Genomic DNA, 22692 nt, shown 5'->3' on the forward strand with positions numbered 1-22692 from the left:
TAGAAGGAGACGAGTACGCGCAATCGGTTGTGTGTTGCTCGCTTACTTTGCCGCGCGCTGGAGCTCTCACGCTCTGTCGTATGCACTCTCTCGGTGCTTGTCTCCGTGCTTAGCACTTGGCTTGATACTACGCACGATTGGAAAAATTTCGAATCAAACGACCCATCACTTGTCAACCCTTGACAAGCTTAACAACTTTGACGAAAACACAAACTCTTAAATTAATTTATTAATTGATTTTTTCTGTTTGGAGACAAGCGCAGTCCAAGCACCGTGCATTACTCCCTGCGCCGTAGAGCTAGTGCTGCGATTGTCTCTCGCGCAATTACGAAAGCTCTCACTCATACGTCTCTTGTCTCTCGGCAAAACGGGAGACGAGCACTTGCGATTGTGTGAAGCACACGCTTTTTTCGCACCGCACGGTGCATGCCGCCAATCCCTGGTTGAGACTGGGGAACGGGGCTTCCACCAAACTGAAACGACTTTCGCTCTGCAGAAACGGCTCCACATAACCAGCCTCAATTCAAGCCGACGCAGAATTATGTCACTCACAGCTGGATGATATAGATGACTGCTATCCAATTGAGCCCGGACCGCTGATGCTGGATGTTGTTTAAACTGCCTTGAACGAGGCTTTGCTTGGTTCGATTTGTCATTTTAAATGAGAGTCAGAGTAAGTGTTTTTGGGCATTACCCATCCTGAAAGAACACAACTCTGCTCAGGAGGTTTCCGGAATGTTCCAGAAGTGTTCAAAAGGTGTTCCAGGAAGATTCAATTGAGTTCAGATATGTCCCAGGAGGTTCCAGCAGGTTTAATGGGCGTTCCAGAGGCTTCAGCTGTGTCCAGAGAGTTTCAAGAGATTACAGGGACTCCCGGGAACCACCTTAACGCTTTGAAACCTCTCTGAAACTATCTTGAAAGTCCCCTAACATTTTCTGAAACGTCTTAAGACGCCTTGGTACGCCTGTAAATATTGCTGAATCACCTCCTAGAAAGCTTCCTCAAACCTCCGGAAACCACTTTCGACCTACGCCCCCTTAAACGTTCTGAAATCATCTGAAATCTCCTAAAACCTTTAAATCCCTGGAAATTACTGGAACCTTCTTGTAATCATTGTAATGCTTCAACCTCCGGAAAGCACTTCAAAAACCCCTGAAACCATCCGAAGCGCCATGAAATTCAAGGCCTCTGAAACCTCCCTGGAACTCCCATGAGAACCCAATAAAACCCCTGAAACGTCCTTCAGAGATCGTATTGTGGCATGAAATCGAGCTCGCTTTGGACTACGCAGAACTCTACGATCGAATAATTGTTTAACTTTAAAGTTCGCCATCACACGAAGTAAGCAATCTTCGTCTTCTTCTTCTATATGGCTCAACGTCCCCACTGGGACTTGACCTGCCTTGCTTAAACTTAGTGTTCTTTGAGCATTTTCACAGTTATTAATTGAAGGGCTTTCTTTGCCTGCCATTGCATGAATTAGTATATTGAGAGGCAAGCACAATGATGCCCAGGGAGTCGAGAAAATTTTCCCGACCGGAACGGAAATCGAACCCGCCGTCTCTGAATTGGCGATCCGTAGCCTTAACCACTAGGCTAACTGGAGATCCCTAAGTAAGCAATCTACAAAACTGGCTAGGAGGGATGGTCCGGACCTTCGAAAGAAAAGCAGATGAAGGTAACCAAGACGAGCAATTAAATCATTTGTGTTTCTTTTGAATGACGGGTAAGTGATGAAATGATTTTCCGTTTTACTGAAAGGTAAAATTATTTTAGGATTTTAAAAGTAATTGTACAGTAATGAGCTGTCCATTAATCGGGAAAAAGTGCATAGGAAAACGATGGTTTTCGCTTGTCAGTGCTTTTGAAGACACAGGCATGCTGTGATTGGATGATTTATTCACATTGCAAGGCACAAATTTTAGTTTTATCTACATTTGTTAACACTTTTAGCAGTGGTACAATCGTTCTAAACCGAATTAACTTGAAATGATGTAAGGATCAAGGTGTTTTCTTTTATTAGTTAGATATGTTATGCTGATAATTGGGAGCAGTTACACTACAGTTTTATTTGATTGATCTTTTGCGGTAACGCAACACAAAACGTTGTGGCATCAAGACAATAGGACAGATCGATGAAGTACTAGATTTGTAGTAATGAGCAGAATTTTTGTATGGTGAGAAGGTCAATTCTCCGTTTCTGCAATGAAATGGTACAAAAAGCGTGGGTATTATGATTCCTTGCTGATTTGATGCTGTTTGAGCAAAACTTTGGGCAACAGTGTTGTTGTTTTCTCCATTTCTTGCAACATAAACAACATAGTTATCCAAAGTTTTGCTCAAATAGCATCAAATTAGGCAAGGAATCATAATACCCACGCTTTTTGTACCATTTCATTGCAGAAACGGAGAATTGACCTTCTCACCATACTAAAATTCAGCTCATTACTACAAATCTAGTACTACACCGAACGTGCCCCATTAGTTTTGCAGCAAGTTTTACAGCATGGTTCGCTTAACACTTTGGATTCAGGTTCCATGTTTAGTTCCATATAGCCACAACTGAGGGTGACAGGTTCCGGTCGACCCGGGTACTTTTGGCAGTGGAAATTTCTATGATTTTGTTTAGACATAAAGAATTGTCTTGCCGGACGCACGATACAAATGCAAAATGATCATTGACAAAGGAAGCTCTCAGTTAATAGCTGGGGAATTGTTCAAGTCTGATACTTCTGGTCCTGATATTTTTAACAGTTTATATGATTTCAGTATGAAGGCATAATAATCGAGTTGAAATAAAAATAAGTTTACACAATTTATCTCCCAGCAAACTATTATTTTTAATGAGGATTACTTTCCTTTGCTATCAGTTTGAATATGATAAAATTTTCCGACAATTTGATAAACGGATTTTAAATTGGGATACGATCACTAAACACATCAAGTATTAAGGATTCAAACTTATTGAGTTTTTTTTTTAACCCGGAAAAAAAAAGTTTGTGGTTCCTTTACAGACTTATGGTTTGATATTTTTGAGTAGCATAGCAAAGATACTTTGAAGTCCGTTTTTATATTTTTATGAAATACATTTTGAATCCAAACACTAAATATGCTAAATCGGATACTCTCAATAAATTTTATTAATTACTAGTTGGCCCGGCAAACTATGTCTTGCCCGGTTGTGGTGGTTTGACAACTGTTGAGCTCAAAATATCACCGCACTCTAGATTGGTTTCATTTCGATCGTGTTAACTTCCTTCCCAGCTCATGAAAAATCAGTACTATATCAATTTACTAACTTTTCTGGTTGATTTTTGTAACTTTTTGTACATATAAACACAGCCACCACGAATACGAACCGAACCGTGCAAGAGTCATGCTGATCGGTTCGTCCGCTCTCGAGTTTTGTTGCCTCAAAGGGACTTCAAACTCATTTTTATATATATAGATATAGATTTGGCAGAACCATTTGGTATTGTAACAATAAGTAGCAGTGGTGAAAACACATTTTCACCAAATCTTCTGAAAAATCTAATTGAGAGATAAACAGTTTACAATACGTTTAATATCACATTGAATGAATAGATAAAAACGCCGCAATAATTGTTGCAATAAGTTTAAATATCATCTTTCTGTATACCCAAGTCTGGTGGGGGTGGCCAACCGCGCGACTGCCTGAAGTTTAATACTGAATAATGACAACTATTTGTCCGCACTTAAGTTCGCACAATGAATCGTGGTCTTAATTTAAATATGGCCAAATTAGTTCGCAAATGTTTTGAAGGTACCTATTTAGTCCTATACTAGAGTATTTAAAAAAAAGGAGGGTATCAGTTTATTAGACCGGAAGCTCATCGAACATATAAAAAAAATGTTGAAGGCCGTTACTTTAACCATACAGAAGTTTAGTTTAACCTATCTTTTCGAAGACCCTTAAAAAGAGTGAAGGGGTCCACAGCAAGGATGGGAACACTCACTTGGGAAGAGTTACACTCACTTGCAGTTTTCTCAGCTCAGAAGCGTGCAATCAAGAAACGATGTATGAACGATTTTTGCCTTGTGGTTATGTCTAAAAGTTTGCCGAATAGAGTACAGGTCGCACACGCATACCGAAGTCGTGAGGGAACTGCGAAGGCAACTCTCCACGAGGTGAATGTAAATTACACTCACCTCGTGGAGAGTCACATTCACAGCTCTGTCACGACTTTAGGATTTGTGTGCGACCCCTACTCTATTCGGCAAAGTTTTAGACAAAACCACAAGGCAAAAGTCGTCTATACATTGTTTCTTGATAACACGCTTCTGAGCTGAGAAAATAGAAAGTGAGTGTAACTCTTTGAAAGTGAGTTTTCCCATCCCTGGTCCACAGTCCTAGTGCATTGAGGAGATTTTAGCAGACCTTGGTCTTCAACAGACCAAAATTACCAGTTTATACGGCCAGAACTAGTGGAGAGAATTGTCTGATTAAAGAGGCGTAAAACAAATGACAAAGAAAGCACGGTAATTATTATTTGTCTCAAATTGCACTAATAATGACATAAATGTTTGTCTTTAGCAAACCAGGTATGGTTTAACTCATTAATAATCAATTACCTTGAAACAATATCAAAACTGTTTTATGTTGGTTGTTCAACAGTGATGAAACAATTTGAAAAGTGTTTATCAAATTGATGTTACCCTCCGAATATCGCAATGCAATGTTTAAAACACTTAAATGCACGGCGTAGAGTCATAATCATATTCTGTTCAAATTGGAACAAACTTATGTCGCATTAAGTGTATTGCTATAATAAATTTAGTCATGGTCATGTTGTTGTGCGATGGTTGGGAATTGATTCAGCAAACATAACGTTGAAATGTCACAGTCCGTTTCTATATTCAGATATAGAAGACTTGTCTATTTGTAGCTCAGAAAAATGTAATGAAGGGGATTTACATCCTAGCTCATTATTGCGTAGGGTGTCATGAAGGCACCAATTAAGACCAAATGAAGAAGAACAATCTTAGTATATTTGGCATTATATACAGGCCGCTAAAGGATGTAGAAAGCGTTCTAAGCTTCAGTCCATATTATTGAATGGAACAGGGAAATGCGGAGGAAACATAAAGTTTCAGTCTGCAACAAAAAGACCAAATGTAGGAGATCCGTCTCAGTCCATTTGGCAGTCCAGTCTATCATGAGATGAAGGAAGTGTGACTTCAGTCCATCTATGATAAAGGGAATTGCAAACGAAACACAGTCTCAGTTTACAACAGAAAAGACCAGATGTAGGAGATCCGTCTCAGTCCATTTGGCTGTCTTATCTAAGACGAAGGTAGTTATTTGATCAACTTCATCTTTTCTCTTAATACAAGGACCGAGGAGAGCACGTAATAATATCAAATTCTTAATATTTAATCCTATGATTATTTTAGGTCTAATCACCAATCGGAGTTATAGATACCAAATTTTAACCCTCCAGCGCGCGCGCTGTTGTAAAAAGTACAACACTACCAAAAAACCTCGCTTTTCGTATACAGCGCGAGCGCGGTGCAGTTTCGGTTGCTTGATAGCGCGCGTCCTGGAAGGTTAAGTTCGGATACTTCATTCTAAAGAGAGGCCCAGAGTGGTATGAAGTATCATTTGAGGTAAGAAAAGATATTCAATCTAATCATCAAAGGAGGAAATGTAACGAAACAGAAGGTTGAGTATTGACTTGAATTTGATTTTGAAAATAACTTTTCTAATATACAATTTTATCCCAACTAGATATGCGTGTTCGCCATTTCAACCTGAGGGATGCAGCTAATTATCGGGCAATTACTTATAGTGACGCATCTCCCACGATTGGAAAATGTATACGAAGCAGCTGTAGATAATCTTATATTTTGATTCTAAGTTATACAATCACGTTAAGTTTATATTAGTTTATATGTCAAGTCAAGATACACAAGTTCAAGTTATTGTATTTATTATACACTGTTTATAAATGAGCAAATGTATTCACTTACACATTATAATATTCAGGAACAAGGTTTAACAGAATCGGACATTACAAACATTGTTTAAATTTCAATTAAAGTTAAGGAGAGATGTAGTAGGCTGCGAATGAAGATGACAAGAGTGGATAGATAAATAAAGATCACTTGTTATTTGGACCCAGTAGGTCGGCTCTAGAGGCACGTTCTCCTCCATTTGGGAAATTTGTGCCATGAACCCAACTAAAATACGACGTCTTTTGGATATTCTACAGCCATTCCTCGAGTCCACGCGCCACATCCTCTGTAGCTCTCAGACGATGTGGGTGATAGGCGTTGAAACGGCCTTCCAGCCAAACTCATCCGTACACATTCTGTGGACAAGATTGTCCGGAGTAGTGTCCTCTCCGCACTTACAAAGTGTGTTTCGCCGTTTCCTCTAAACCAGCACAAACAGGGCATTTTGCAGAACCCGCATACCCGAAACGGTGTAGATACTGTCGGAATCAACCATGGCTTAAAAGGACCTGTATCAGGTGGAATGTTACTTCCCCATGGCGCCTGATAATCCAACTATGTACCCTCGGAATCAACTTATGGGTCCACCTTCCTTTGGTGGAACTGTCCCACGCACGCTGCCATTTGACCACGGAGGCCATCCTGGTAGTCCTGCGTATGCCTCTTATGCCGCACATTTCGAAGCACTCCATGTCCACCCTGATAAGGATCCCGATGGGCACCATACCAGTGATGACGCAGTGCAGTGCCCCACGCCGGGCCGTCATACCTAAGTATGGACGTATCAATACTAGCCAGAAGCTTGCGTTTACTGGTGTACACCGCAGAGCTATTGGACATCATCCGGGACAGTGCCGCAATAGCTGTGGAGGCTCTTTTACAGGTGTAATCAACGTGGCTACCGAAAGTAAGCTTATCGTCGATCATCACGCCCAAGTTGCTTCGACGTGATAGTGCAATCGCCTAAACTGATCACCGCTTGCTGCTCCGACTTCTGGTTGTTCACAACCGTCACCTCAGTTTTGTGGTGAGCCAACTCCAGTTTCCTGGACCTCATCTACGCCTCCACAACCCCGATCGAGTGGGTGGTAGTCAACTCCACTTCTTCGATCGTCTCACAGTAGACTTCGAGCGTAATGTCGTCGACAAAGCCGACAATCTTCACTTCCACTGGGTACTCGTCGTACATGACATTCCATAACACCAGATCCAGGATGGAACCTTGCGGGACTCCTGAAGTTATGTGGAGGCACTTCCGACCCACCTCTGTATCGTAAACTAGTACTTGATTCAGGAAGTAACTTCCGAGAATCTTGTACGTATCCCCAAGAGCGCATTGGCAATAGCTGGCCAGCTGGCGCTATTAAACAAATTCCTTACATCCAGAGACACTTCTGCACAGTAGTGAATCCCCCTTCTCTTACGCTCGAGTGCTTTCCCGGCGGTTTTTGTAACTGACAGGAATGGAGTACCTCAACATTCTATTGAGGATGATCTTTTCGAGCACCTTCCCCGCCGTGTCGATCAAGCATATTGGTGTATATATCGACGGCTCTCCGGGTGGTTTTCCCGCCTTTGGCAATAGAACCAGGCTCCGCCACTTCCATACTTCTGGGGAAACTCCCTCATCCAGGCATTTCTGCATAGCAGACCTGAACATCTCGGCAGCCTCTGCAATAGCTACTTTTAAGGCCGGATCTGGGGCCTTACCTACACTAAGGGACTATGCTATCCCCGCTATCCACATCGGTGACCCTCTCTTCATCGCCAGCCCCTTGTCCTACGAAAAGAGGCCAAGGACTAGGATCATGACGCGGCAAAAGCCCCTTTATAACCCCCTCCAACATCTCTGGAGATTGCTCTGTAGGAGCCATTACACCTCTCGTCTTGGCCATCACGTAGGCAGGCGCGGCGTAGGTCCGCAATCGGGTCGGTCCACCAGTAAGCCGGTAGCCTCTCATTTCTAGGGTGAACTCACCAATGTTTTATAAAGTCTTAAGTTCTATGATTGTATAGTAGTATCCGAAAATTCCTTGGAGCTTAGATCATCACATCTACAAGTGTAATCAGTGATCTATTGGAGCACTGTGAATGAAACTATGTAACTATGTGTTGTCAAGAGGTGAGTTTGAGAAACTCCGAAAACTTCCTTGAGTATAGGTTATCGGATCTACCAACGTAGCTGGTTGTCTTTTGAAGCTTTATGACTAAGATTCATACTCACACAGTCTCAGGCATGTATGATTTATCAAGTGCTGAGTTTGATGGTTTTAAGGGTCTCCAAAAATCTTTTCAGTAAAGGCCATCTAATCTACGAGAGCTACTAGTTATATCTAAAAGCAATGATATATCGATAGCGATATAACTTGATAGAACGTAGATGTAAGAGGCTGTGTGGTATAGCCTCTTACATCTACGTTCTATCAAGTTATATCGCTTTGAAACGTCTCTGAAACCCCCCTGAAACCTCCGCGAAATGCATCTGCGAGCCTCTGAAGCAGGGATGGAAAATGTCATTTTGTATTTGCAAATTTCACTGCACATAGTAGGAAATGTAAATCGACGACGTCATTGATTATCTATGTCTAATACGCATTATGGATTGGTGATGCTAACGAGCAAACCTCGGAAACCTCATGAAACGATCTGAACCGCATTGAAACGTCTTGAAACACGTTGAAACACTTTGAAACGCTTTTAAACGCATCTTAAACCCTCCGTTCAATTCACTTGAGAGCCTCTAAAGCCCCCTAAAACCCCTCTGAAACCTCCTGAAACGCACTGAAACGCCTTTAAATGGTAAGAAACACCTCTAAAACCCCATGAAAAATCCATGTCCGTATCTTTAAAAAAAAACAGGAAACCTCATGAAACGCACTGACACGACTTAAAACGTCTTAAAACGCTTTGAAATGCCTCTTAAACCAGCACGATATATCCGTGAAGTTCACCAGAGAGCCTCTAAAACCCCCTAAAATGCCTCTGAAACCTCCTTAAATACCTTGAAATGCTTATTGGTTTGGAGTTGTTTGCCGGCTTAGGACCAGGTAAAAATAGATGCGATACCGGATTCTATGAAATCATTCACCGGTCGGATATACACTCCCGTGCAAAAGTTTATGGGGTCACCCCCTCAAAAACATGTAAATGTTTTTCGGTCATATCTCAGTCATCTTTCATTCAATCCACTCGTTCTCAGACTCTATCGAAAGATAATGAGTTAGATTTGATTCGTAGGTACTTTTCACAAACTTTATATGAAATTTTTTGTTCAAAAAGTTTACCTAAACTTACGTGTTTTTCCTAAATCTGAACAAAAAATTGTTTTCAGTGTAATTCAAAATTGGGTCGACCAAATTTTAAAATTTAAGTTGCATTAGAACCCTATTTCTATCCTCCTTGAGAGTCATTCATTAGATTTTAGCGAAAAAAATCGGTTCCGGGTCATTTGGCCGAACGCCATTTGGCCGAAAGGGTCATTTGGCCGAATGCCATTTGGCCGAATGCCATTTGGCCGAATGCCGTTTGGCCGAAAAATGAATGATGCACTTAAGTGACCATACCAATGTTCCCAGCCTCAGTATAATTTGAAAGAACAGCCTGTGAGTCAAAGAAGGAAAAATCTTTGATAAAATATAGGCAGTTTTAACGCCAACTAATTCCTGAATGTCAAAACTAGAAAGAATAGCCTATATTTAAAAGAAGGAAATATTTCTGATGATCATATTGGCAGTTAGAATGTCAAAAACTTCTTCTGAATTCTTTTGATCACGATTCGGCCAAACGGCATTCGGCCAAATGACCCATTCGGCCAGATGGCATTCGGCCAAATGGCGTTCGGCCAAACGGCATTCGGCCAAACGGCGTTCGGCCAAATGGCCGGACACCAAAAAAATCTTAACATAATTTAAATTATCGAGTTAGGTTTACAAGTCACCGTGCAAAAGTTTGGGGTCACCCCTTAGGATGCTGCATCGTGAAAAAGTTTTGGGGTCACCTTCCAAATGAAGTCTGATTCGGATTTTTATTCAAATCGTCATTTTTTTTTGGTGCAACTTCAATTCTTCCTTTGATAGTTGAATGGCAAGACACAGAAATGGTTATGAAATGTTCATAAACTAAGTTCTAGAGTAAGTTAAAGTAGAAAATGGTATATAAAATCCATACTAAATCAGCTAAGTACGTTATATAAAGTGCGAAAGAGGATGGAAGTAAGATGAAAATGACTGATTCGTGAATTCTACCCTATATAACTGTAAGTGTTATAACCACAAACATACCATTACCCCAACATCTATAAGTTTCAGGAATGTTACATATTTTAATTTAAGGACAAACGTCTTAAAATCCCTCCTAAACAGTACATCAAAACTTCTGACGCACAAATCTCAAGAAGCAAGCTTCAAACACCAGTGCATTTTATTATTCTGTTCTTGCTCACTTGTAATAAGCTTCAAATGAGAAGCTCAGGTGCGCTGGTTTTGCTTACGAAGAGATTTGTGCTTTAAAAATCGTGAGTAGGTACCAAAGTCGGCCATTGTGGCGGCCATTTTGGGATTCTAACAAGTATGTCCTTAAATGGCATTTTCATCAAAATGTTATCCCTTTGCTTTGCACCAGAATCCAAAATCTCGAATGTAATAGTACACTCGGAGATATGACATTCGTTGTAATGGTTTTGAGGTAATGGTGAATTTGTGGTTATAACACTTACAGTTATATAGGGTAGAAATCACGAATTAGTCATTTTTCTTAACTAACAACTTAACTGATTTAGTATGGATTATCATTTTCTACTTTAAGGACAAACGTCTTGAAATCCCGGTTCAACAGTGCATCAAAACTTCAGACGCACAAATCTCAAGGAGCAAGCTTCAAACAACAATGCATTTTATTATTCTGTTCTTGCTCACTTGTAATAAGCTTTAAATAAGAAGCTCAGGTGCGCTGGTTTTGTTTACGAAGAGATTTGTGCCCTCAAAATCGTGAGTAGGTGCCAAAGTCGGCCATTGTGGCGGCCATATTGGAATTCTAACAAGTCTGTCCTTAACTTAGTCTAGAACTTAGCTTTTGAACATTTCATAACCATTTCTGTGTCTTGTCATTCATCTATCGAAGAAGGAATTAAAGTTGCACCAAAAAAAATGACGATGTGAACAAAAATTCGACTCAGACTTCATTTGGAAGGTGACCCCAAACTTTTACACGATGCAGCATCCTAAGGGGTGACCCCAAACTTTTGCACGGCGACTTGTAAACCTAACTCGATAATTTAAATTATGTTATGATTTTTTTCGCTAAAATCTAATGAATGGCTCCCAAAGAGGATAGAAATAGGGTTCTTCGATAGAGTCTGAGAACGAGTGGATTGAATGAGAGATGACTGAGATATGACCGAAAAACATTTCCATGTTTTTGAGGGGGTGACCCCAAACTTTTGCACGGGAGTGTATATCCGACCGGTGAATGATTTCATAGAATCCGGTATCGCATCTATTTTTACCTGGTCCTAAGCCGGCAAGCAACTCCAAACCAAACAAACAATGACATATGACCACCACCTCTGGATGAGTGAAGATATGACGCACCGCCAAAGAAAAGCAAAGCACCAAAATTTCGTACCGGCTAATGTAAGCAATGCATTATTGATTTTGCCGATTTTATCGAAGGAGCTATGGTAGCACGTGGTAATATGTTCTGCGAGCAGTTCAGTTGATGATGATTGAACAAACGGTAGTCTTTGATATTTTATTCATCATTTCGCGTAAAGAAATGTCAAAATTAGAAGCTATGTTTTCTTCCTTATCTGATCTAAAGTGCCAAATTTATTTCACAGAGGGGTTACGGATCGTTAGGTACGGAAACCACTTTTTTTTGTCTGTATGTGAATGATAGAAATGACATGAAACTCATCATATGTGATAATAATATAATAAAGCTCACAATAATTAATTTCAAACAGTTAAGCTTTCTTCTGAACGATTTAGTCAATTAACCCTAACTAAACGGACAACTGTTCTATAGAAATTAGGAAAACCGATGAAACAACGAAACACTGAGCAGAAGAGTGAAAAGAGGAAATCATTACGAAAAACCCCAACAAGTCGGCATGTCGGACTTTTACTAATTCGATTACAGAAAGAAAAAACAGGGGGCGCGTTAGGCAAACGGTAGTAAGTCGTTCACGCTCTGATTAATCATCCATCGGTGGCGATCAACAAAACGGCGAGGGGCCAAAACCTTTCATCAACGCGATGGGCAGGTGAAATGCAACCAGAAAGCAACTGTAAAGTGGCAGTTCACTTCCTTCTGTGTATTGATTCCGAATTTTCATGAATATTTAAACGGAGATCTCAATGTGATGTGACCTTCTCACCTTCGTTCGGGCTCTGTGAGAGGTATGCGTGAACGACATCCATGACTCGTCGCTTTCGGGTGCGTTGATGAATGAGTAATGACATTTATTATCAGCTGGCGTATGAGTTTAGTCAGCACTTTGCCGATTGTCGAGGGCGTAAATTAGATGGGATTCTTTTTACTGTTCGTAGGGGGGATCGGTTTAATATGCACCGTTAGGATAAAACGATCGATCTCAGTATCTCCTTCACGGACAGAAAAGCATTCACATTGAAACTAAAAAATGTTTGTTCTTTTGAAAATATGTGAATTCTTATAATTTCAAACAGATTTGCTAATTTAGAAACCATGTTAAATTATGTTTGATTTAACAATCCAGTGTTTTATGGTGCTCTTGTGAAAATTAACATATTTCTACTTTGTTTGCAAGTCAATTTAACTCACTATTCCCTCGGCGTCGAATAGGATTGTAAAAACAACAATGTTTAACATGAAATCAAGCAGAGTATTTTGATGCAAATGTTTTACTGATGAATCCCTCGGTCACTTCTGTCAAACCAAGATGAATTCTTTGTTTTGCAAAGCATTTACTACTTTGCTAATCGTGGAAAAATGGTAGTTTTCAAGTTATGCAAAGCTGCTGTAAATGAAAAGCATAATTGAAAATAATTTTTGATTTATACGGCTTGCGGAATACGGTAAGGCCTTTTTGAAAAGTTGTACATTTGATTAATCAGGAGGTTTCCTGATTTTTCTGTAAGATTTTTTTTTAATATGAATAACGACCCAGAGAAAAAAAACAAGCATGTTGTTTTCCAATCAATATATTATTGAAAGTAAAAGAAAACTATTTTTTGAAACTATGATAATATTGTAGATGTCAAGCTTGACAACCCACGTCAAAAGCCTGAAACAATTGTTATTTTAATCAGATTTCCAATTGAGGAACAATAATACAGGATTGTAAAAACAATCATACATCCTCATTGCCCATATAGCCGAGGCGGTAAACGCACGGGTATTCAGCATGACCATGCTGAGGGTGACGGGTTCGATTCCCGGTCGGTCCAGGATCTTTTCGTAAAAGGAAATTTTCTTGACTTCCTTGGGCATAGAGTATCTTCGTGCCTGCCACACGGATATACACACGCAAAATGGTCATTGGCAGAGGAAGCTCTCAGTTAATAACTGTGGAAGTGCTCATAGAACACTAAGCTGAGAAGCAGACTTTGTCCCAGAGAGGACGTTACGCCAAGAAGAGGAGAGAGGAGGTCATCCTCATTGAGGCCAAAATAATGTCAAATTCCTTATGACTTTACGTCAAATATGCTTATTTTTACCGTAAATCTGCGTGTTGAAAATAAAAGTGTTGCACAATATTATATTTGTTTATTTTAAAAACTTTTCAATCACTTAAACTTGAAGTCATATTTTTAAATTCAATGTTTACTCCACTATGTATATTTAAAACTAGACATTCCATGGTGCGTTTTACCTCGATTTCCCCTACCCCTGCACACACTGAGGAGCATTCAAAAAAGTTATCTCGAAGAATGCTTATCTCGCGTCAATACACAACACACACCTGAATGTAATTGTTATCTTGCCTGAAAAGAACGCTAGCGCTGCCGGTGATCAAAGTAGGCGATGCATACTTTGATTTTCAAAAAGAAAAATCACGGCTAACTTGATTTTTTAGATGATGCGCTATAATGCGCATTCGGTATTTTTCCGCTACTCGTCGGCATTCACAATACCCAACTCATCCTAGTTTTAAACTTAGCCCATTCACCATTGCGTAACCGCGACATGAAAAATGAGTCTATCATTTTTCAATTCATCATCTTATGAGCTTCCTGATTGCAAACAAACACTTACATCAAAGTCGGTCATTTTCCAACAGTAGTTCAAATCACCGCCGTCGTCGCGTCGCCGTCGTTGTTTGCCTTGATGATCAAATCTATTCAAATCCGATCTCCTCCGAAGTCACGGAGAACTGTTTGATGATGATCGGCTGGCTATCACTCACGAAAGAAAAAAAAACACAACCAACTCGCACTAAACACCGGGTTTATTTGACGTTTTCTCCCTCTGATAATCGCACAGAAGATGAAGTGAGGCGAGAGAAAATAGAAGTAAAAAAACACAGCTGACAACAAACGCACGCGCGCGGAACCAAATCACCAGAAACAAAAAAGTTAGGCGAAAAGGAGAATTTAAAAACGATCCACGCGAGGGGAACGTCGTCGCTAGACTGATTGAAGTTTGAAATTCACGGTCAGCCAGCAGCAGCAGCATACAGTTGAAAGCTATGGCTGTGGGAAGTGTACGTGCTCAACTCGCTCGAATCGGGAGTTTCCAGCCTTCATCATGCGGCGGAGAAACAGCAATACCCCGGAGTTTAAGTTTGTTTGGGGTTCAGAAAGTAAGCAAATTCAAATAGTCTAACAAAAAAAAAAGATATAGTGTAAAAGTTTACTAGAAGGTAGAAGATATAAAGCAGAAGATATAAGTAAGAAGATAAAAGATAGAAAGTAGAGTGTATAAAATTGAAAAAAAAGAAGATATAACATAGATAGGAGATAGCAAAAAGAAAATAGGAGACAAAATGTAGAAAACAAAAGATATGAAGTATAACATGAAAAATAGAAGATAAAAGATACATAGAAGTTACATAGTCAAAATTATAAGGTGGAAAATATGTGTAATATAAAAGATGGAAGACATAAGATATAGAATAATAGAAATCAGAAAGTAGAAAACAATATGATAAAAAATAGGAGAGAAAACAGTAGAAGATAAAAGAAAGAGAACAGAAGATAGAAATTAGTCTGTACAACGTTGAAGGTAGAAGATAAAGAATAACTATTGAAGATAGAAGGGCGAGAATGAAACACTAATGATTGAAAATAGCAAATTGGAGACACATGGAAAATAACATGTATATAGAGGAAAGATAATAGACGATAGAAGACATAAGATAGAAGATAGAAAAAAGCTGTTTATTTGTTGGTATGGCGCTACGTTCCCACTGGAACTTGACCTGCCTTTCTTTAACTTGAACTCTAAGTGTTTTTTGAGCACTTCCATAGTTATTAATCGAAGGACTTTCTTTGCCTGCCATTGCATGAATTTGTACATCGTGAGTCAAGCACAATGATACACTAATGTTCCCGACCGGAACGGGAATCGAGTCCACCGTCTCCGAATTGGCATTCCATAGCCTTACCCACTAGACTAACTGGAGACCCCATTGGTTGTCGTTTATTAAAATTCAATTGTTTAGTTGGACTATAGCCGAACTAGGGCTAAAACGTCCATTCAAAAGACGCGTTATTCAAGAACCGACTGCAGGAATGAAATACAAGGGTAGCAGATAACAACTGTTATTCATTGATGGTTTATGGTTCCGCCATGTGTGTGGGGGTTGATTTGTATTGTTTGAGTGCGGTTGAGAGTGTGTCTACGACTCGTTCAGTATGTTTTGAAACGTGGGCTGCTTGTATTGTGTGCACAGCACAGCATACACAAATCATTAGGCAAAGATGCAGTTTACCCTGTGCAACAATGTTTGGGTGATTGGATTTAGATTTTTGATAATCTTGCTAGCTGTTAGACATAAAACAATTGTGTGATGAGAACTTCTTTGCGGTGGAATGTCTTCATACTTCTAAAGCAATTACTTATGAAATTTTATACATTTTTTATTTAAATTTAGTTGGAATTAGGCTATAATACGTCATGATAACTTATTCATTCAATATACCTAGGAATGTATGATGGAAAAAGTTCGCCATTTACTAAATGGCATAGTAAATTACTATGATTAGATGATTACCATTTGAACAGAATATCGTTGAATAAAAATATAATTTGATAAATTGAAACCATGTGTTTCAACCTATTCTAAAAAAACACAGTCGGCAGTGGTGCTGTATGTGGTGATACTCCTGCTGCTTTACACATAACGTAAATAAATGCCTGTTTTTAGCGTGGCTACTCGACTAACGTTAGCATTCATAACTCGAATAGTCGAGATCACAACCATTTTACACCGGACAATTTTCAGTGGTGCCCCACTGATTTCCGAAAGGGTCAAATATCTGACCAAACGCTCAAACATCTGAATCAATCAAATTTTCATTAGTGTCAAACAGACGCTTACTCTTTAGTTCATTCCTTGTTAAAGATTTGCCCCGTGTACTCGGGACCTTAGTTTAACAGTTTTTTTTTTATCTAAAACTTTTGCTTAGTTCAGTGATTTTGATTTACGAATTCATATAACCGTAGGCGTAAGCGTAAAGAGATTCAATAAGACCATCCTAAGGATGTCTGGGTTCGATTCCTAGTTGATCCAGAATGTTTCAGTAACGGAAATCTTTGACAAAATTAAAAAAAAAAAAAGGTAATAGAAAATCGGGTTAGGTACCTACTGTTTCTTTTAATACCACTAAGAATATGCATCCTTTGACAGATATGTACAATTTTAAATCGGTGTTGGAAACATCGATGTTAATGTTTTGATTAATCGATTTTTTGAATCGATGTTGAAGCCCCACCGACCGAATCGATTTTGTACATGGGATTTTTCTTTCGATTCGAAAATATTAAATTTTCATTTTTCTTCAGAATGCATTGTCGCATCGGTATTTTCGACACAAATTAGTATAATCATTGGTGTAGCTAGATTTTTTTCTGTAATGGGGGGGGCTAACTTGAAATGACTTTTAAGCGGGATCGGCGCTCACGATATGTAAATATGCAAATAGGCATTGCAGTTTTGAAGAATCAAAATGTTTTAGATACGTTTCTAGTTGCGTAAAGTACATGAGCATGATCAAATCCTCCAGGAATTTTCCATAGCTTACTGCAGTGATTCCATCTTGAATTCTTCCAGAGATTCCTTTATGAATATTCATCTAGGGATTCCACCAGACATTTCTTCGGGGATTTGTCCTGCGATATCTTTAAAGGTTCCTCCAGTGATTCTTCAAGTGCTGTTTTCGAGATTTACTCCAGGAATTTCTTCAGATATCCTTTAAGGTATTTCTGCAGATATTCCTTCAGAGATTTCTTCAAGGATTTCTACATGTGTTCCTACCAGAATTCCGCTAGAGATTGCTCCAATAACTCCATTTGGAATTTGTGGGGTGTGAATATAGTTTTGTGTTATTCCCCTTGTGTGTCCTTCCACTAGCAAGCATCAGTGACAGCCAGCACCAGGATGAGGTTTTCAGTGTGTAGCTGCCTCATTGAGGAGAGGAGCTTTGGCGGAGGAAGTCGCCTTCATCGTGTGGTTCCGTATAATGCCAAGTGATTCTACTGCAGTTTGCTAAGATGGCGGGAACGGATTGCCCCAGTGAGTTATGCAATATTCACAGAATTATTCGAAGTATTTCTACAGTAATGTCTTCCAGAAATCCTTTCAGACAATTTTACTAGAGAATATTCAAAAATTAATCCAGGAATTTCTTTAAAAAACCATCAGTAGTCCATCCAAGTATTCCATCCAAATTTAGTCCCAAAATTACTGCTGACATGGATTTTTTTTCAAAATTTGATCTAGGGATTCCTACAGAAATTCTTCCAGGAATTCGTTAAGTAAGAACCCTCTCGTGAGATTCCCTAAGGAATTCCTCATGGGGTTGCTTCCGGAACTCATTATGGAGTTTCTTCACAAATTTCTCTAAGATTCCTCCAGGGATTCACTTGGGAATTCCTCCTGTGATTCTTTGGGGAACAACTTCCAGGATTATGTTGAAAATGCCTTCGAGAACTCTTCTTGAGATTTCTTCAGGAATTCCTGTTTGGAATTCTTCCAGAAACTCCTTCAGGAAATAATCGAAGACTACTTCCAGAAACTGTTTAGAAATTCCCTTTGAAAATCCTCTTGGGATTGCTTTCAAGCTTTCTCATGGGGTATCTTCAGAAACACCTCCAGGAATTCCTTGAGGAACTGCTACAGGGATTGCTCCAAAAGTTCCTCTGCGTACTCTTCCTTAAGATTTTTTCAGAAATTGGATTTCTTCAGGAATTCTTCCTGGGATTTCTTAAAGAATCCCTCAAGAGAATCCTCCATAAATTCATCCAGGACTCCTCTGGGAATTCCTTCATGGATTCCTCTAAAAATTCTTAAAGGGATTCGTCCGGGAATTCCGTCAACTTCACTACAGATTCTTTTAGAAATTCCTCCAGAGATTCCTACAGGTATTCTTCTTGAGATACCTTAAGGAATTGCTTTAGAAATTTCTTCTGGAATTCCCCTCAAAGTTCTCCAGTAGTTCATCAAGGAAATCCTCCAGGGACTCATCTAAGTATTCTTCCAGGGACATATCTAAATATTTCTCAAGGAATTTCTCTAGAGATTCCTCCAAGAATTTCTACAGGCATGTCTCCAGAAATTTCTCCAGGGGTTCCTCCAGGCATTCCCTCAGGAATTACTCTTGGGATAGCTCTAAGCATTCCTCCAGAAAAACCTCTACAACACCTACGGAAATTTCTCCAGAAATTTCACTAAAAACTTCCTTCAGAAATGCCCCCAGGAATTCCTCCCGAAATTTATCCAGGAATTATTTTAGATATTCTTCCAGGCATTCCTCCAGGATTTCATCCAGGCATTTCTCCATGGACTCCTTCGTGAATTCACCTAGAATTTCTCCAGGTATTTCTTCGAGAATTCATCGTGCAATTCCTCCAAAAATTCTTTCAGGATTTGATCCAGAAATTCCTCCGGGAGTTCCTTCGAAAATTCCTCTAGGAAATCTTCCATGGATTCCTTCAGATATTCGTTCAGGAATTTATTCAGAAATTCCTCTAGGAATTTTTCCAGGGTTTCCTCCAGGAATTCCTTCAGGGTTTCCTTCAGGTATTCCTGCCGGAATTCTTCCAGGAATATCTTTAGGAATTCCTCCGCGGATTCATCCAGGAATTCCTTCAGAGTCGATTCGATGTACAAACTCAATTTTCGATTTTAAATTTACAAATAAATCATCCCATGAACTTGTACTCCATGCTGCAAACGGATCATTTTATGATTTTGCAACATTTCATAATATCAAATCGATGTGAAAACATCGATTCAAAACATTCGATTAAATCGGTGAATCGATTCTGCTGGTCTGATTCGAATCGATTCATAAAAATTATTGTCTCAGCCAAACTTGCCCAATGCTAATTTCGACATCATCTGTAACTTGTACTTGACTCGACTGAAGAAATCCATTGCATTCTACACGTTTTATACAACTTAGGTAAAACATAATAAGATAACATATCTAGATAGTTTTTTTATTACATATTTATGAGCATGCAAAATCTTATCTCTATATAGCGCATTGAGTTCACCACTGCACTATCGCACTAGTTTTCACGAGTGCGAAAACGCAAATAAAAGTGCGCGATTGCATCCAATCAACTTGGTGTCTTCAGAGCACTTATTCAGCATACATCGAAAAAAGATGGTGCGCCGAAGACATCAATTTGATATGATGCAATCGCGCAGTTTTATTTATGTCTTCGCACTTATGAAGACTTAGTGCGCAGTCCAGTGGTGAACTAAATGCGCTATATTAACCTCCACCATATAATAGGTAAATTTTCCTCCACCACCAAATAGGTATATTTCTTCAATGGATTTCTTCGAGGGTTTCTTAAGAAGTTCCTGGTTGTTTTTCGACTTCCAGAAGTTATTCCTGGAAAAATGGAATCCTGGAAGGAACTGTTGCAGGAAAACCAAAAGGAACTTTCTGGAGGAATTCCTCAAAATCCAGAACGATCTATAGAAATTCCAAACGGAACTCTTGCAGGAAACCAGAAAAGATTTCCTACTCCTAGATTATTCCTGGACAGGTAGAAATCCTGGCAGCAGTTTCTGAAAGAATTCCAGTATAAGTTCCCGAAAAAAGTTCCAAGAGGAATCCCGGAATGACTATCCAAAGGAATTCCAGAAGAAATTTCAAGAGGAATCCCAAAAAGAGTTCCCAAAGCAAACCCCGGAAGAAGTTTCTCAAGGAATCCACGAAAGAGTTCCTGAAGACATTCCAGAAGCAATTTCTGACAGAAGCCTAGCAGAAGTTGCCGGAGAAATCTCGGAAGGAATTTCCGAAAGAATTCTGGAAATAATTCTTGGAGGAATCCCGAAAGAAGTTTCCGGTGGAATTACCAGGAATAGGAATCTCTGAAAGTAGTTCCTGAATAAATTCCGGAAGAAGCTCCTGGAAGAATCCCGGAGAAGTTTTTTGAGGAATGCTGAAAGCGGTTCTTGTAGGTTTCCAGGAAGCATCTCAGAATGAATCTATATGCAAATAAAAATGGAATAGTGATTGTATGTGACGAATTGGGTCGGGAACAGGTCGACGAATTTACGTATTTTTTTTCACTGTTGTATTCGTGCAGGGTTTCAACGTGTTCGTGTGAAAAAATAATTGGAAAAAGTATCCGGGAAGGCAGGAAAAAGGTGAAAATCTGAAAATCCGTTTTGAGCGGCACTTTTCTATGAAAATGGATGTCAAAAACACAGTAGGCAGGTAGTATGACGTTTGACGGGGCAGCAAGGAAGGAAGATTCTGAAGGAATCTCGGAAGGAATTCCAAGAACAATCCCCGACAGAACTTCTGGAGGAAACCTGAGTGATTTTGCTAGAATGCCTAGGAATATTCTCCAGGAATACTTTCTGGAAGTCAAAATAAAACTTTTCAAGACATCAAAAAATACTATTAGGAGAATCTCGGATGGAATTTCTGAAGGACTCAAGGAATTCTTTCAGAAATCCCTTGAAGTCCCAGAAATCTGGGAAAAGGAACTTCTGAAGGAATCCCAAAAAGAATTGTAAATGTGGCAAATTGGAGGAATTACAAAAGAACATCATAGACGGATCCTAGAATAAGTTTGTGGAGAAGCTACGGAAAGAATTTCTGGTGGAATCTCGAAATTTATTTCTAGAGACATTTCGGAAATAAATGTCCCACAAAAATCTATGGAAGAAACTCGGGAGTACTTCCTGGAGGAATCCTGGCAACAGCTTTTGAAGGAATCCCAAATGGAACCTCTTTAGGAATCTCATAAGAAACTCCTGGAAGAACCCCAGAAGAATTAAGTCCGAATCGTCAGTGGTCCACAAAACGTCAGACTTTGAAATATTTGCCCTTTAGTGGAACTTCCAATGTCGTGATACTTGGTGGGTTTGTAGTTAATCGATAATAGTTAGGACCGTATTTTTAATTTTTTTATTTTTATTTTTTTTTTTTTTTTTGAGAGATCGTTTCAGAGAGCGAGTAATGGCGCTAAAGCCTAGGCTTTGAAGCCAGGACACATGCCTGTGCCCCATCCCAGGAGAATAAACGCCATCTAAAACGGAGTGTGCATTAACCTTCTTAGTAGCACCACTCCCAACGATTGTCCAAACACCATTCCCCTAAACGAAACGGTTAGTACGGTTGTCCCCGTTTCTTCCTTCATTCAATTCAAAAAGGTTTGTCAATCATGTTATTTATTAGTGGATAACTTGATTGCCTAAAATTTTTGAATTATCTTTTGGATGATGCTTTTCAATACTGGCTGTGCAAGCACTAGAATAGAATAGAATAGAATACTTAGAACTTAGAATAGTTAGAACTGTATTTTTTTTAATCCGTCATTAGGGTGATGATTTTAAGCTAGTGGTCCAAAAATCAAGATTTTTCAAAAATTCAAATTTTTAAAAATATTATAATTTTTACGGTGGAAATATGACGCAGCCACACTTCGAATTTACAATAGCTTCGTCATATCTTCACCAGTTGGTCAATTTTTTATTTCATTTTTCTGAATCAAAGATATTGAAAAGAAGTTCACAGGAAAAATACGCTGAAAGAGCCAATATGTGTCAGTTTATTAGTTTATTAATTTTTTTTCACATTTTCATGGTCTCGGAACTAAGTTATAATATTTTCATCAGAAAATTTAGAATATTCGGCGTAGCATATAAAAAAAATCAGCAATGCATGTATATAGTTTTTGTGATGATTTTTTTAAATATAGAAAGCCATACATCTGTTTTTTTAAGTTATTCATTTTTTTGCTGTAAGACAAGTCCTAAAAGAAGAATTTTTAAATTCGTAGAAACTTTTCTGACCAATTTCTGAACACTGCTTAAGATAATTCCCAATCTCGATGCAAGCGGAAGTTTAATTCACTTAAAAGTTTAGGGGCTTGAAGCTGTTTAGGACAACAGAATAATTTTCTGGATTTTTCAGAATTTTCTTATGAAAAAAATCTATTCTATTCTATTCTATCATACCGTAGATTCCGAAGAAAACTCGGTTACATTTGTGAACATTTTTAAGGATTTTAAGAAAATATACATAAAGAACACCTACAAG

The 22692-nt window shown here is 39.0% G+C and overlaps 1 protein-coding gene across 2 annotated transcripts in view; it reads right to left on the reverse strand.

The window, feature by feature from the left end:
- The window catches only part of LOC134289627 (NADH-cytochrome b5 reductase 2), a 31154-nt gene that overhangs the window by 3537 nt on the left and 4925 nt on the right, over positions 1-22692 (reverse strand). Inside the window, exon 1 of one of the 2 annotated variants that reach the window (XM_062855763.1) lies at positions 14213-14604. The exons of the other annotated variant lie outside the window; for it this stretch is intronic. Coding sequence (XP_062711747.1) covers positions 14213-14227 — 15 coding nt within the window. The 5' untranslated portion in view covers positions 14228-14604. Of the gene's footprint in view, positions 1-14212; positions 14605-22692 lie in introns of those variants that run through there. 2 annotated transcript variants of the gene reach the window in all.

This window comes from Aedes albopictus, chromosome 3 (assembly GCF_035046485.1).
Source record: "Aedes albopictus strain Foshan chromosome 3, AalbF5, whole genome shotgun sequence".
Taxonomy (NCBI): domain Eukaryota; kingdom Metazoa; phylum Arthropoda; class Insecta; order Diptera; family Culicidae; genus Aedes; species Aedes albopictus.